At 46.7% G+C, this 16,740-nt stretch overlaps 1 protein-coding gene across 4 annotated transcripts in view; it reads left to right on the top strand.

Annotated features, from left to right (window-relative positions):
- ACSF3 (acyl-CoA synthetase family member 3) overlaps positions 1-16,740 on the top strand; it is a 91,765-nt gene that overhangs the window by 67,940 nt on the left and 7,085 nt on the right. For all 4 annotated transcript variants that reach the window (XR_009758859.1, XM_061594420.1, XM_061594422.1 and 1 more), the window contains one exon: positions 14,306-14,440. Coding sequence is in view for 3 of the 4 variants with exons in the window: in XM_061594420.1 (XP_061450404.1) it covers positions 14,306-14,440 (135 nt within the window). In the remaining variant the exon portion in view is untranslated. The remainder of the gene's footprint in view (positions 1-14,305; positions 14,441-16,740) is intronic.

Here is a 16,740-nt window from a genome sequence, read left to right as displayed (position 1 = left end):
ACTCAAGACAATTGAGAACATATTTACTCAGAACTAATGGCATTGTGATGGAAGCAGATATGAGGCAGGCAGGGGGGGCTGGTGGAGGGGAGCAGCATCTTTGGTGTTTTTAAACAAAGGGGGACTTGGGCATCCTTTGCAGGGAATCCTCAGCATCGCCGCCGCCATCATGTCCACCCATTGTTGCCTCCTTGGATTATTTAATAATCTTGTTCATTCACAAGAGACCACCGGGAAGGTCGCTGCACAGGGAAAAAGAAGAAGAGTTATGGCTCACTTTTGCTAGACATGCAATTGATCCCGGAGCTGTTCTGCAAAGGGCAGGAGCAGAGCACAGTGGTTTTAACTCTGGCTTCTTGGTTATTGCAATTACTTTTTGCCAAGATCCAGCCTCTCAAGCTGCTAAGCAGAATGGCAGGCTCCTTTTTTCCTTTTCACCATCTGCAGGGATGCCTATAAATACTTAAATGCTAATGTGAATGAAAGTAGGAAGGGAGGAAGGGTGGTTTCCCTTTTATAGAGAGCTGCTTTCTGCTCCGGGATCCCTGCACCGCATCTTCTGCCCCAAAGCTGCAGCAAGAGGCGTTCCTCTCCCCACACCTCCTCAGACAGCTATAATGGTGCTGGAGAAAGTAGATGGAAAGAAACATTTTTATCCCTCTCTCATCATACCAGAACTCGGGGTCACCCAGTGAGATTGGCTGACAAGGAGATTCAGGGCAGACAAAAAGTCTGCATTCCACAACACGATGCTTTAATTAACTTTAGGAATTCACTGCCACAAAATGTGGTGTTGGCCACCTGCTTAGGTGCTCTAAGAGGGAATGAGACAAATTCATGGCAGAGAATAGCAGCTCTGTCTACAGCTGTTAGTTGTCACACATGGGGCCTGCAACAGAGTGTTGCAGTATAGAGGACTCCTTTTCAGGATGCTAGCCTGCAAGCCATGTCTTATTTCAGCTTTAGTTCATTCCATTCACCTTCCTCACTAGTTTTCAGTCCTCCACATTACAGAAGTCAGCCAGCATTCTATGGCCACTAAGCATGCAGAGTCCTGGGCTTTTTTGGGCCTCCCACACACCTCCTTAGAGTTTCTCCCCAATTTTTTTCTACTTCTGCAACCCCTGCAATGTGTGGAGTCTCAGTGGCTTACTACATTTTAATTAGGGTTGCAACATTGTTGTTGTTGTTGTTGTTGTTTTGTTATTTCAATTGCCATCCTGCCCTTCCTCCCAAAGGAGCATTTAGGCTGCAATCCTGTATTTGCTTACTTGGGAGTGAGCCCCATTGAACTGAATGGGACTTGCTTCTAGATAAACCTGTATAGGATTGCGCTGCTAGTCGATTCATTGGTAAAAGTGAAATCATTTTGATTTTGTAAAAAACTGGTGCCCTGTGATTTATTAATCAGCGGATATACATTTGGGTATAGATAGAAGGGGGGCAGGAATGACTCTTTTAGTTGATGGTGTGCTTGCATCCCCTAAAAACTAAGAAAGTATGCTTATTTCTTTAAAATGGTTGTTTTTCCTGTTATACCAAGCTATGCACATTTACCCAGCTAAAACCTGTGTGATTAATATTTCTTTAATTGGGTGCTGATGGCCCTAATTTGAATAAATTGGACAAAGAGCAAAGGTGTGTATCCTTTGTGTGCTCAAGCAATGCACTGTAATGTCCTCAGCACTAATTGGGAAATGCTTGTGCCCTTTTGTACATGCAGGTTCAGCAATAGGACTCAGTGTGGGATGCCAAATCCTTATTTTAAAAAACAGGCCCTTAAAATTGCTCTGAAGAGAGGTCTATAGATAGCCACTGTGGATGATATGGTTTGTCAGGTATTCTGCCCTACAGCATGTGGCATTTGTGGGAGGGCTGGGCAGTTGGCAGTTCGGTCAGCACTAGCCTGCATTAAACAACCGATGCAAGTACAGCTTGTAAATGAGGGCAGTCCTTTTGTGCCCATTGCTTTGCCTTTCAGAATACCAGATTTGAATCCAATTGAGTTTTAAGCCCCACAGGATGTGTGTGTGTATGTGTGTACACACACACACACACACACACACAGAGAGAGAGAGAGAGCAATTTCCACATGTGCCAGTCCCTTATTTGTCCTTTCCTCTTGCAGAGAGAGGTGATGACAGGACCAGTACGGTTTACACAACAGGAATCAAGGTTTTGGCACAGGAAAAGAGGCCAGCTGTGCCTCAAAGTAGGCGCCTGTTGCTTTCCCCGCTTCCTAAATTATCAGCTTGGTTTTCATGTTCCCAAACCTTACCAAGCAGGCACCCCAACAGTACAGTTGGTGAAGTTTCTGCCTCCCAGGTACCTGGAACTATTGTACACACACATATGCCACCTCCTCTGCAGCCTCTCCAGTACCATTGGCTCACCTCCATCCTGCCTTTTGCTGAGAAAGAGCTTATGTGCAGAGCTCTCTCCAAAAAAAATAAAAATGCCTGTGAGTGGGTTTCCTTTTTGTTCTTTCTGTGTGTTTTTTAAGGTGTAAATGCCAGGGGAGGCTCTCCCAGTGCCTCACATTCTCTCATCTCGGCAGGGCTTTGCCCTTTCTCGCAGCATGACTCCGACAGCAGGCTCTGTGCCGCTGTGCGCAGAATGCAAACAAACTCCTGGAGTTCAGAGCATGACAAGAATTCCATTGCAGGCAGACAGGATGCTGCATGCTCCAGGGCCCTCCGCTGCTACAAGAGCTCCTGAGATCCACTTTCCTGGTTAACTCCTTCTCTCCCAGCCACAGGGCTGCTAAGTGCCCTCATCCAGGAAGGGCAGCAGAGCAGAGCAAACTGTCCTCTGTGGAGAGATGGAAACAAAACAGGGTGCTTGTCAGTGGCAGCTGGTGGCTCCATTTATTTATTTATTTATTATTTTATTTATACCCCACCCTTCCTTCCAGCAGGAGCCCAGGGCAGCAAACAGAGACACTAAAAACACTTTAAAACATCATAAAAAACCTTAAAATACATTAAAACAAAACAACATTAAAAACATTTTTAAAAAAACTTTAAAAACATCTTTTAAAAAAAGGTTAAAGATATTAAAAAACATATTAAAAGCAATTCTAACACAGACACAGACTGGGATAGGTCTCAACTTAAAAGGCTTGTTGGAAGAGGAAAGTCTTCAGAAGGTGCTGAAAAGATAGCAGACATGGCGCCTGCCTAATATTCAAAGGGAGGGAATTCCACAGGTGCCGCCACACTAAAGGTGCATTTGCTATATTGTACAGAACGGACCTCCTGATAAGATGGTGTCTGCAGGAGGCCCTCACCTGCAGAGCGCAGTGATCGGCTGGGTATATAAGGGGTAAGACAGTCTTTCAGGTATCCTGGTCCTGAGCTGTATAGGGCTTTGTACACCAAAACTAGAACCTTGAGCTTGGCCCGGTAGCAAATGGGCAGCCATGTCAGTGGGGCAGTGAAATCCGCTCTGAGTTTTAGTCTGAACTTTCAAGGAGCTGTTCAAGGTGCTTGGACAACTCCTTGAAAGTTCAGAATAAAACCCAGAATGGATTCCGCTGCCTTACTGACATGGAGCCACCAGTCATCATGGGTGGTCATAAATATTTGCAATATTGCCTTCTTGCACCTGGCAAGAATGAGGTGGACACCAGCCTTTGGATTAAAATATGGCCACAACTTTACTGAATATTGAAAGTGTTTCTATGCTGCCATATCATAAAATATCAGGGTGGTATACAACATTAAAACATAAAACACCATTAAAAACAATACAGATAATCATTAAAGTGACTGGCTAACAGTACAAAGGCCTGGCGACATATAAAAGGGATTCGCGAGACCCCTAAAAGTCAAAAACGAGGGTGCCCAGCTGGACCTCTGCTGGAAGAGTGCCCCACAGCATGGCACTGGCAACCCTACATGCCTGAGGTCTAGTTGAGGCTAGTCAAGCCTCAATAAACGATTGACTGGACTCACTGCATGTGTGGTGAGTTCCTGCATTGAGCAGGGGGTTGGACTAGATGGTCTTAGAGGCCCCTTCCAGCTCTACGATTCTAGGCAACTGGACAGCCACCTGTTGGGTATGGTTTAAGTTAGATTCCTGCCTTGAGCAAGGGGTTGGACTCAGTGGCCTTAAGGCCCCTTCCAACTCTACGATTCTAGGATAGTGCGGTGCACATGGAGTAGCCTATTTGTGATTGGGGCGTATAGGTGCCTCTGGAAGGGCCGTGCTCTCTGCCTGGAGAATTTGTGGCCCCTTTGGACATCTCTTTCTCTCTCTTGCCACCCCCTTCTCTTCCCTCTTTTCTGCTTTGTGGACTTCCTTGGTCCTGTGCAAGAACAGCTGGCAGAAGGATTGCTGAAGTAGCCACTTTTTGCCCAAGCTTGTTTACCACATTATTGGTTGTGAAACTTTAATGGACCTAGTCTCTGAGGACATCTGCATTCAAGGAATCTTAAATCAGGACCAGAGAAGGCTAAAGATTCAAATGGTAGTCTGCACCACTCAAGTTCTTCATCAGTGCTGAATGCTGATAAATAATATGCAGGTGGAAAGGTTTTGAAGGAGGTTTGGACTCTTCTTTTGTGCCTTTTCCCACAGAAGTCTTTTGATGCTTTATTAATCCTGACAGCATTGGGAATCCAGCAGACACAAAGTGTCTGTGGAGAGAGCAACAGAGGGAATCTCCAACAGCCGCCTGGAGCCAAACATTCCTTGCAGGGTGTTCTGTTTCAGGCAATGATCCCAGATGGAGGAGGGGTCGAGCCCAGGTGGGGCATAGCTGGGAGCCAAGTCCATATAGGGTCTGGTGAGCACAGTTGGGTCAGACCAGGGTCAAAGTCCAGAAAAGCAGGTTAGCAGGAAGGAGGCAGGTTCCAACACACATGGCTGGAGAAAGCAGAAAGTCAGGTCTCAGATTTGCAGGGCAAGGAAATGGTCAGCACCACAGAGAGTGCTGGAAACCAGGCAGTGGTGTTTTTGGTGCTTTTGTTTGCCGCCCTGGGCTCCTGCTGGGAGGAAGGGCAGGATATAAATCATCAATCAATCAATCAATAATGGTCTGAAGGCACTTGAGGACACTACCTTGCTAAAGCTAAGTAAATATAAGTCTGGTCAGTGCCTGGATGGGAGACCACATAGGAACCACAAGGTGGGGTATAAACGTAATAAATCAACAAACCAACAACCTCTGACTGAGTCTTGAATAGGTAGTTTGGCTTCCTTCAGGGGGTTGGCTCTGTCCCCACAGTGAATGAGGCCTCCGCCTTTAAGAGCCTTTGGATATAGTGTATTCCAAAGCAGCGACTTTACTCTCAACTTAAGGATGGAAAACGGAATATCGGTGGACAGCAAAAGAGGTTTAAAGATGTTCTTAAATCGAATCTAAACAATTGTAACATGAACATCGAGAACTGGGAAGTCTTGGCCCATGAACGTCTCAAACGGAGGCCGGCTATTATCAAAGGTGCTGTGGACTTCGAAGAAGCATGAATGCAGGGCTAACAGGACAAACGAGCTAAGCGGAAGGCACGTCAAACAAATCCTCATTGCGACCATCTTCCATCCGGAAACCTATGTCCTCACTGTGGGAGGCTGTGTGGATCCAGAATTGGCCTCCACAGTCACTTACAGACCCACTGTTAAAGACCTTGTCTTGGAAGACAATCTTACTCGGCCACGAGTGATCGCCAGTGAATGAATGACTGTGTGGTGGTGGGTTTGGAGCTAGAATCTGAGGACAGTCAAGCAGGCCAAAGGTGGGCTGGCCTCATGGTCCTTTCTGGTTATGTGAGTTCAGAGGAGCATCAAGAACCATGTGGAAAGCCAAATCCTCTTCTGAGAGGTTGTCTCTTTCCCCGAAAGGAGGAGGAAATCAGAGCCCCGGTTCGTGACACCGGCTCTGTCCTTCGAGAGACATTCCTCAGATGGGGTTGCACTCACTGAGGCACACAGCAGCCTCCATACAGTCATCTATGGGTTAGAGTTAGTCCTGTTAAATAAGGACTAGGAAGTTGATTGCTTTTTAAAAAATGTTAACGAAAGCTGAAATTCTTAGGAAACTGGATTCTGCATCCCTTTTTGTTTCCATCACCCCCCACACAACCCCAATTCAGTTGCTTCCCTCTTCTCGAGACCTGCTTGCCTGCCTAAGCTTTTCCTGAAACATTTTTGCATCTCCCTCCCTGCCACCTAATCTCTTCCCTCTCCTCTGCCCACGTCCAACAGACATACTGTAGGTTGCCAGCTCTCCAGGCAGATACCGTACCGGTTCTTTGTCTTATACAGCAGACAGTTGGTCCTGCATAAATGAAATATAAATGGTGCAACCCACGCAAGGCCAGACGGTATGATGGGGATCCACTGTTGATAGAGAGATGAGCTGCGAACAGGGACAGGAGTAAGTTGTTTCATTTTAAAGGAAATGTACATTAAGCAATTAGAAGGGAGATTTGAACCACCAAGGGAGTGAAAATCTGCCCCAAAGACAGTCAAGGGAAAGCAAAGAAGTTTGATTAGTATTAAAATGGATCTTGGTGAACTTATGAGTGATGTATAATTTCTTAGTCTGAGGCATCGTTGTCACCTGCAGAGATCTGTTGGTTTTTCTCTTCCCCCTCCCCCCTCTCTCTTTTCACTTATTTTGGGTTTACTGGGCTTGGCTCAGCTTGTTCTAACTCAGGACTTGCATGCGCATGAACAGGAGATGTCACATCACATGGTTTCCCACTTGTGGCACGATGAAGCTTGGTTTCATTTCCAGCTTCCTTGGGTTTCATTTGGAGTTACAGTCAACTGGGATAATGGAGAAGGGCGAAAGAGGGCATCAGTGAAAACTTCTCATGGAGGCCCCTGGATCAGAAATCTCAGAAGGAAGACTTCTTCACACAGTTCACAGTTAAACTGTAGAACTTGCTCCCACAAGAGGCAGTGATGGCCACCAACTTGGATGTCTTTAAAAGATGATTAGACAGATTCATGGAGGAGAAGGCTATCAATGGCTACATTGCCACAGTGGCAACGTTCTAACTCAGTTATCGGAGGTAATGTGCCTTTGAATGCTAGTTGCTGGGAAGTGTGGGAAGTGCTGTTACACTCAGGTCCTGCTTGTGGCCTTCACGCAGTCTTCTGTTGAGCCACTGTGAAAACAGGATGCTGGACTAGTTTGACCTTTGGCCTGACCCCGCAGGGCTGTTCTTACGTTTTTATGGTTGTTCTCCTTGTCCATTGAGTATAAGACAAGAGGCGCTTTCTAAACCACAAGAAGGAAGATGTAGGTTCAATGCGTGGAAGAACTTCCCAACTGTAAGAACAGTTTAGATTCAGGTGATCATTGTGGAATCTCTTTTGGAGAGGTTGGGAAGACGTCTTTTGGCAAAGTCTTTGGCCAAATGGTTGGACTGGAGTGGGGGTGGGAAGGTGCACTGGCTTCCTTCCAGCTCTGTCCCAGTCCTTTTCCATGTTCTCTCTTACCTTGAAGTGACGGTTCCTTGAGATGATAGCAGGTCAGGGGGTTGGCTGGTGTGCCCCACAATTTAATTAACACAGCACTAGAGTAAACCAGCCGGATGCAATTGTTCACTAGTGCCTGGGAGACTCAGCCCTTGATGGATGTCGCACTTTCTCTTGCAGCTGCGTGGCTCAGGCACCATTGGAGGGGAGGTTCATCTCGTCCAGGCTGCGTGCGTGCTCTTGGTGCCCTCCCTTCCCCCCGGTGTGCTATAAATACATTCCCTTAGTCCATCCCAGCACACTGTATCAATCTTGTTTAATAGACTGGAAAGCTTAATGCGCGGTGGCAGGTCGCGGGGAGCATCGGGGTGATGGATTGTGCCTTCCTGGAGTTGAGCACCGTTGATGTATAATGAAATATTTATGATTTATTCCGGCTAATAAACTGGAATGAAGTGTGTGATATATGTGAGCAGATGGGGAACTATTGATGCAGCTTTCATTTGGGGAGTGTGGGGAGGTTTATGTCCGTAACACACACGTACACACATCACAGACCCTTGCACGCCATAAACTCTGCACCTTGCATGGCTCTTATGGGGACAACCGATTCCCATCCCATCATTAATCTCTTCCTTCTTCCCTCTAATTGTTTGTCATTCCATATCCCCTCCTGCACCTGTTCTCCACAAGCCAGAAACAAGCCTGCATTTGTGCGGAATGCCTTTTATCAGAGGGCTTTACTGCTCTGGAATTTTAAGGAGTCTGGCAGTAATGGACACACCCCGGGGGAAGTTCACAGCAGCGGCTATTGTCAAGTCCAGCTGGAGGCTGCAGCAACACCCCACAAAAGATCCCCTTCGGCACGCTGTCCTGCTGCCCAGCATTGGGTCTTCAGTGGCGGCTGGTCCACTTGGGCAAATGGGGCACTGCCCTGGAGACCTCGTTCTGCTCTCAGCCAGCCCCCGTCTGTCGGCCTTCTTCCTTAAAGCCAGCCCACAGGATGGCCCTGCCTGCCAGCTCCCTCCTCCTCCTTAGTCTCAGCGTTCCCCTTGTAGAACGCAGCAGGGAGGAGGAGGATGGGGGCAAAACGAGGATGAGTTGACTCTGCCTGTTATCAGCTCTGGCTCTGCCTACTGTTCGGGCTCCCAGGGTACCAGTCCCAATGGGCATCAACCACCACTGCCCCAGACAGCTTGGTGTCTGAGATGGCAAAGCCAAATGGAACCACTCCTTCTCTTGCATGCAGCTTGATGCCCCTTGCTGGGTGCCATGGAAGGGTGGAGTCAGTTCTCCGGCCATCACATCCTGCATGACGTGCCAGCCGTTCCCCTCTCAGCCTAATTAGCGGCATTTTCTGAATACTTCCAAGATCCCTCTGATGAAAGCCACCAAAGGAGAACAAGGGGCTGCTATGTTGCTTCTGTCTGCTTCAAAGAAGGCCTTCCCTGTTGGAATAAGTAAGCTTGCATGCCTCCCCCTTTGACAGGGAGATGTTCCCTCTAACCAGTGTTGGGAATATCTCTATATGTTTGTTTACCATGATGTAACTTCCTTAAAGAGTGGGGCTATTTACCTTCTTCTTCCTCCTCTTTTGTCAAGGGATTATAGAAATCCCTGCATATTCTCCATTAACCTCTAGCAGAGGGAGCATATGAAGGTCATGAGTAAATATTCTTTCATTCTTTTTTAACTAAGAAGATTGTCTCTGTTAATTTATTTGATTATGTCTGAGAGAAGGTGTGGGACTGGTTATTCTCAAATCCATTGTTGCATTTATACTTTGCTAAGAAATAGGACTACATATTGTTCCTATTTCATTTAAACCAAACATTCCCAAGGCGGCGGGAGGGGAGGTGTCTCTGCTTCGAAACACTGCGAATTCAGAGAGCAGGGCAACTCTCCAGGTAACAGGCCTCTGCAAAGGAATCCAGCAGGGAAGATGCCTCATTCTGTCTGTACCTACTCAGAGTGAAGGATCACCATGCCACCGGAAACATCCGTTTCAGAGCTCGAAATTTCCTGGGACTTGTCAAGCAAAGGAAGGCATTCTGAGATGTAGCAGAGGGACCAGAATTCTAGCTTGCATGGAAGCTCCTTTTATCACCCAACCAATACTTGGGAGTCTGGAGCTGAAGATGGAAAGAGGGGAGGGGAAGAAGTCCTTTCCTAGCAGTCCCTGTTTCTAAAGGAAGAAATGGGAACGGATCACCTTTGCTTTCAGTGTTATCACAGGCCTGCGCTGGGATCTTTGTGACTTCTGTTGTTGCAAAGCTCACCGCAGCTTGGCACATCTAGGGATGAAGGAAGCAATACTGAAAGGAATTCCCCTGGAATACCTGGATTTTTTATGGGACATAGCAGGGTGTATATATGGATTGCACCTAGTCAAAGTGCATCGAGTCAGTAAAAAAAAAGTTCATTAGGCACTGTTGAAGCTGAAAGGCCTCAGCTTTTGTTGTGATCGTGTACGAGCTCCCGCTCCTTGCCCCTCTTCTTTTGATACAAAAATGTTTTGCAGGTGTAAGAAGGTCAAACAGGCAGGTCACTAGTGTAACGACAAGAGGCCTGCAAAATGTAGCCGCACCGGTGGGGAGAAGGGCAAGGTGCAAGGTGACATCTGCACAGCCGAGCTGAGCCTGAGAACAAGGTCAAAGCCATTAAATGAACACCGCTGTTCTGTAGACCTAAATTTTGAGGGAGGTTTGAGCAAAATATCCCCTAGTGCTGACTTTCACTAGGCAGCCTTGCTGTGGAAGCTGCTGTTCTGGCAAGGGCCTTCATAAAAACAAAAGTACAAAACAACTGCAAATGCTCCGATGCTATTTCCATTGTCATAGAATCCTAGAACAGTAGAGTTGGAAGGGCCCTATAAGGCCATCAAGTCCAACTCCCTGCTCAATGCAGGAATCCAGCTTAAAGAATACCCAACAGGTGGCTGTCCAGCTGCCTCTTGAAGGCCTCCAATGTTGGAGAGCCCACCACCTCTGTAGGTCACTGGTTCCACTGTTGTACTGCTATAGCATTAGGAAGTTTTTCCTGATGTTCAGCCGAAATCTGGTTTCCTGCAACTTGAGCCCATTATTCTGTGTCCTGCACTCTGGGACGATCTGGAAGAGATCCTGGCCTCCTCTATGTGGCAACCTTTGAAGTACTTGAAGAGTGCTGTCATAGGTCCCCCCAGTCTTCTCTTCTCAGAGTTAAACCTGCCCAGTTCTTTCAGTCTCTCTTCATAGGGCTTTGTTTCCAGTCCCCTGATCATCCTCGTTGCCCTCCTCTGAACCCGTTCCAGTTTGTCTTAAAGTGTGGTCCCGAACTGGAAGCAGTACTCAAGATGAGGCATAACCAGTGCCGAACATAGGGGAGCTAGTGATGGATCTTAAGACTTGCATGCTTTTCGGTAGGGCACAGATTACTATAGCACAGTTCTAGGAGTGTCCCTCTAGAATGTGTAGGAAACCTTTTTCAGCCTGAGGGCCACATGCCCACCTGGGCAACCTTCTGGGGGCCACTTCTGGGGGTAAAACTGGATGGGGCAAATAATGTGAATCTTATCATTATACAGGGTGCTCATTTCTACACACACATGTGTGCGCACACATCCTCTCTGTCCTCCAGCCAGCTGTCATTATCCTTTGGCCAGGCAAAGACACTAAAGGAGGATCTGGAGCAGGGCAGGTGAGGGGTGTGGCATGGGGTGAGTCTCAAGGGCCACAAGGAGAGGGCTGGAGTGCTTCATTTGGCCCCAGGCCATGAGGTTCTCCACCCCTGCTGTAGCGTCCAAATGCACGCCTTGAGGGGTTCCATGCCTTCAAGTGTCACTCTGTGTAATTCTTGTTGGAATGTATGAGGTTCAACTCCAACTTGTGGGTTGAGGCTGCATGGGGTTAAAAAGGGTAGCTAGAGAGGAGACCTCTTGGTAGCTAGGCTATACCTGTCCTTTGATCTCCTGCTGTCTCTCCCTTCCAGACTGATATGCAGAGGATGTTGATCCCAGTTCCTTCCCTCTTTCCCAGTCTTCTTCTTTCTCAAGAGGGGAGCAGACATCTTTCCTTTGTCTCTCCTTCTCCTCCAGCATGAGGGCGAGTACTGGGCGCAGTGCTCGTTGCTCCAACTTAGCTAGTTAGCTAGATATAGGGCTCTTTCCTATCAAACATGTACTTCCAGAATAAAGTAGTTACAGTAATAGCTCGCATTAACGTACTCAATGGGACTAGAGTGAGTACGTAAACCGAAAATGTCCTTAAAGCGAAGCACTACCTTTTAAAACTTTTTTTACCTCTCCTTCATGCGGAGCCTCAAAGCCCCACGCTAAAGCCTCTGCTGCTGCGCTGCCGTGCCTCCCAGCTGATCGCGATCGCGCCTCCCAGCTGATTTGCGGTGGTGCGATCGCGTCTATTTCCACCCCCACGCACTAAAGCCTCTGCTGCTACGCTGCGTTTCTGGAGAAATACAGGCATATGGAGCATGTATGTTATAGCGAGGCAATGTTAAGTGAAGCGACGTTAAGCGGGGTATGCCTGTATTTCTTATTTTAAAACTTAAAGCCTCTGTCTGACTAATTTGCAGGGAAGGTGGAATCTTAGCAAAGATTCAAACACACACACATAAGCTCGCTCAGAACCCTCCGTTCTGCTACGCAACTCTCTGCAGGGTCCTACAGGACATTGGGCCCAGCCTCCTATAATTCTTGGGGGGAGTTTCTCCTGAGCACAGTGGATGTAGTATTGGATTCTCAACTTAGCCATACTTATGATTTGCACAATTATTATTTTGGGGGGGGGTCAGTTTTGGTGTTGTGACCTCGTAATGAGCCCGTTGTCTGATGACGTGTCTCTAGTTTACAGTTTGAGACGTCCTCTACTGCAGGGGTGGGGGGGACCTGGTCTACCCCTCCTTGGCTTGCAGAGAGCCCTGCATGGTGCTTTGAAGAACTGCTGTGCAGGCAGATGGGCGGTGATTTCAAGCCTGCTTTCTAACATGATTGGCTGTGTGTTTGCGTTCCCCATGGGGAATTTGGTCGCGCAGCCAATCCAGCTGCTTCTCTATCCACCCCACTGATGTCAAGTGTGGAGAAAGTGAGGCTGGCTGTGAGGGAAACAGTCTCATGGGTCAAATTTAGTGATTGAAGACCTGGTTCTTCAGGCAAGCCTTTGGGTTGGGCTACGTTTTTATTATTGGGTTCTAATATTTTAAAATTTTATTGTTTAATGTATTTTACTTGTACGTCGCCCAGAGTGGCTGGACAACCAGCCAGATGGGCGACTAATAAATATAATATAATATAATATAATAATAATTGATTGATTGATTGATTGATCAATCGTTTGCTTACCTGTAGGTCTCCAAGCGGCTTCAAACATAATTAAAAGCCAAAAAAAATGTCATCCATAAAACAAAATAAAATAAAACAATAACCAGCCACAGAAAGCTTTGGCAGCGTGCTAATCCTGGCTGCCAAAGCAACAAAGCAATTCCTCGCCCACTCTTCAGCAGATAAAATATATAAATAAAACTCAAACATAGACACACAAACCCAGCCCAAGGTCAGGTATTCTGGGAATTTTCCACCACTCCCCCCCCCCAGGAATCTCAGCCTGAAAGCCGGCTACTGCAATCAGTGGGGGGAGTGGGTTTTCCTCCAGGGATGGGCTGACGGCTCTCCTCTCCTTTCAGAGAGGGCAGGAGCGAAATGCAGAGTGGTAGCAGGTGGCAAGAAGTTTGCTGTGTGGGTGTCCAGCTAATGCACCCTTCTTGTTGCTGCTGAAATTAGGGTTTGGAACATGTGCCAGGCCAAATCTGGCCCATGAGCCAGAGGTTCCCCATCCCGCCTCTATCAGAAGATCAGGTCCCAGATGAGGCCCAACAACAGTAGAACTGGCTGCTTTTCCCACAATTTCTCTCCGTGGAGGGGTCTGGTGGAGCTGGGCTTCCTTACCAGGGACCACATTTTTGAGATTAGGGTGTCCTCCCCTTTCCACCTTTTTTTCTTCGCTTGCTTCCTGCGAGCTATTCAGCTATCCCTCTTTCCCAGACACACCCAGGAAGTCCACAAGCAAGGTGTGAGGGTAACAGGCCCCTCCTGCAGTCTGTCCCTTAGCAATAGGTGTCCAGAGGCAGACTCCTTCTGAACTCAACTAACAACCGTTGCCAAGACCTCTGCTCCTCTGTGAACTTTGCTAAGCCTCTTTTAAAGCCATGACGTGATTACTGCTGGCAGTGCATGTGCGTTGCATGCAGAATGCCCCAGATTCAGTTCCTGGCATCTAGTAAGGTAGGGAAAGGCTGTTGCATGACACCGTGGAGAGCTTCTGCCATTCACCTAGCTGGATGGAGCAAGGGCCTGGCTCAATATAAAAACAAGAAGCTTTATTTGTTTGTTTGTTTATTTAAATGTATTGCCTGCCCTTCACCAAAAGGTCCCAGGGTGGGTCACAACAATATAAAATACAATATTTAAAACAGTTAAAACAAATTACAGTGACAACCAGAGTAGGCCCTAAAACGTCAACATCTCAAGTGTCAAAGGCCAGGGTGAACAGCCAGATAGAGATGGGGAGCCACAACGGAAAAGGCCCTCTCCCTTGTCACCATCCTCTGAGCCGCATTATGATGAATAGTCATTGACAGACCCATCCTCCTTAATGAATTGCTGCCCATTTTAAAGGCATCGCTTTCTTATGGCTCCATTCCTTAACGGGCAACCCCTAGCCTAGCCACCCTTAGTAGCCACCTGCCTCTTGTCTCCCCCTTCTTTGCCATTGCTGCCACCCATTTTCTCTGATCTTCTTGGCGGCTACCATCCCTAGTATCTTGTCACCATGGAGTTCTGCCCCTGAAATGTTGCCTGCCTCATCTTTTTTTTTTCGCCCAGGTGACACTGCTGTGTACAGGGAGGGCATCTACTGGATCAGGGGCCGGACCTCAGTGGACATCATCAAAAGCGGCGGCTACAAGATCAGTGCCCTGGAAGTTGAGCGCCACCTGCTGGCCCACCCCAGCATTGCTGGTAAAGCATAGCCCCGTGGTGGTGGTATTTATTGATTCATTAATATAGTTTTGTTTATGTAAGTGGTGCTTTACAAAGAGCAGCATGTTTAATAGGTGCTCCTGGCCCAGGACTGGGCTTACCCATGCAACATGGAGAAGTGGCCTCTTTCAAGTGGCACCATGAGATAGGGGGTACATCAGAGGTGGCCAGTGTGCCCCCCAGATGTTGTTGGACTCCAGATCTTATCATCCCTCACTCCTGGCCATGCTGGCTGGTGCTGACGGGACTTTGAGACACCATGTTGGCTGCCCCCATGATAGAGGAAGACAGGAATTGGTGTCTGAATGGTGCAGGAAGACTTTCTTTAAGAGGGCATGTAAGCACCATTACAGCCCACTACTACCCTGTGTCTAGAGAACTTGTTTATGTCTAACAAGTGTCAATAATAAATAAATACCCCAGGAGTCTTAAAAAAGAGAAGAATATGTTAGTATTTTTGTCAATACGTACTTTGGCCTAGTTACAGTAGCGACCAGGGTATTGTTGCAAAGGTTTCATGAAAAATGTGTGGGATTACATCAAAATGTACATGTAAGGAGATTGCAGAGAAGCTGAATGAATTCTTTGCATCTTCACAGCGGAGGATATAGGGCAGATCCCTGTGCCTGAACTAACTTTTGCAGGAGGAGAGTCTGAGGAACTGAGACAGATAGTGGTAACGAGGAAAGAAGTTCTAGGCTTAATAGACACAAAAACTGAACAATTGCCGAGTCAGGATGGCATCCACCCGAGAGTTCTCAAACAACTCATATGTAAAATTGTTCATCTTCTAACAAAAATATTTTATTTTTATGTTTTTAACAAGATTTATATAGCTCTGGATTGTAGAAAATCTAAATGGTTTACAGAAAAATATGTAACTTGTCTCTCAGATCCACCTCTATACCTGAGGATTGAAAAGTGGCCAATGTAACAGCAATATTTAAAAAGGGATTCGGGGGGTGTTCCTGAATATTGAAGGCCAGTTAGTTGAACATCTGCTCTGGGACAACTGGTGGAAAGTATTCTTAAAGTTAAAATAACCAAGCATACAGAAGAACAAGTCTTGCTGAAGCAAAACTAGCATGGCTTCTGCAAGGGTAGGTCCTGTCTCACTAACCTATTAGAGTTCTTTGAGAGTGTCAAGCATATAGATAGAGGTGATCTGTTGACACAGTGTACTTAGACTTTCAAAAAGCTTTTAGCAAGGTACCCACAACAAAGAATTCTGAGTAAGCTTAGTCATCATGGAATAAGAGGAGAGGTCCTCTTGTGGATCAACAACTGCCTAGGAAACAAGAAGCAGAGAGTAGAAATAAATGGAGAGTTCTCCCAATGAAATGATGTAGAAAGTGGAGTCCCCCAAAGATCAGTATTAGGACTTGTGCTTTTAAACTTGTCCATAAGAGAGCTAGAGTTAGGAAGAACAGTGAGGCGGCCAGGTTTGCGGATAATACTAAATTGCTCAGGGTTGTTAAAGCAAAAGGGGATTGCGAAGAGCTCTCCAAGGACCTCTCCAAATTGAATGAATGGGTAGTAAAATGGCAAACGCAGTTCAATGTAAACAAGTGTAAAAGTATGCATGTTGAAGCAAAAAATCTTATTTTACATATACACTCATGGAGTCTGAATTGACAGTAACTGACCAGGAGTGAGACGTTGGGATAGTCATGGATAGCCCAAAGGCATTTGGCAGCTGTGAAAAAGGCAAATTCCATGCTAGCGATCATTAGGAAAGATACTGAAAATAAAACTGGCAATATCATAATATTGTTATACAAATCTATGGTGTAACCACATTTGGAATACTGTGTGCAGTTGTAGTCACCTCATCTCAAAGAAGATATTGTAGAGCAGGAAAAGGTTCAGAAAAGGGCAACCAAACTGATCAAGGGAATAGAGCAACTCCCCTGTGGGGAAAGGTTGCAGCATTTGGGGCTCTTTAGTATAGAGAAAAGGCGGGTCAGAGGAGACATGATAGAAGTGTATGAAATTATGCATGGCATGGAGAAAGTGGGTAGAGAAAAGTTTTTCTCCCTCATAACGCTAGAACTTGTGGACATCCAGTGAAGCTGAATGCTGGGAGATTCAGGACAGACAAAAGAAAGGACTTCTTCACGCAGCGCATAGTTAAACTATGGAATTTGCTCCCACAAGAGGCAGTGATGGCCACTCACTTGGATGGCTTTAAAAGAGGACTAGACATACTCATGGATAAAGCTATTTGGCTACTAGCCATGATGGCTAAGTGCTGCCAGAGGCAGTTGTGCCTTTGATCA

The sequence above is a fragment of the Rhineura floridana genome, chromosome 13, assembly GCF_030035675.1.
Source record: "Rhineura floridana isolate rRhiFlo1 chromosome 13, rRhiFlo1.hap2, whole genome shotgun sequence".
Taxonomy (NCBI): Eukaryota; Metazoa; Chordata; class Lepidosauria; order Squamata; family Rhineuridae; genus Rhineura; species Rhineura floridana.
Note: the sequence above shows the minus strand (reverse complement) of the source record. Positions and strands in the feature narration are given on the sequence as shown.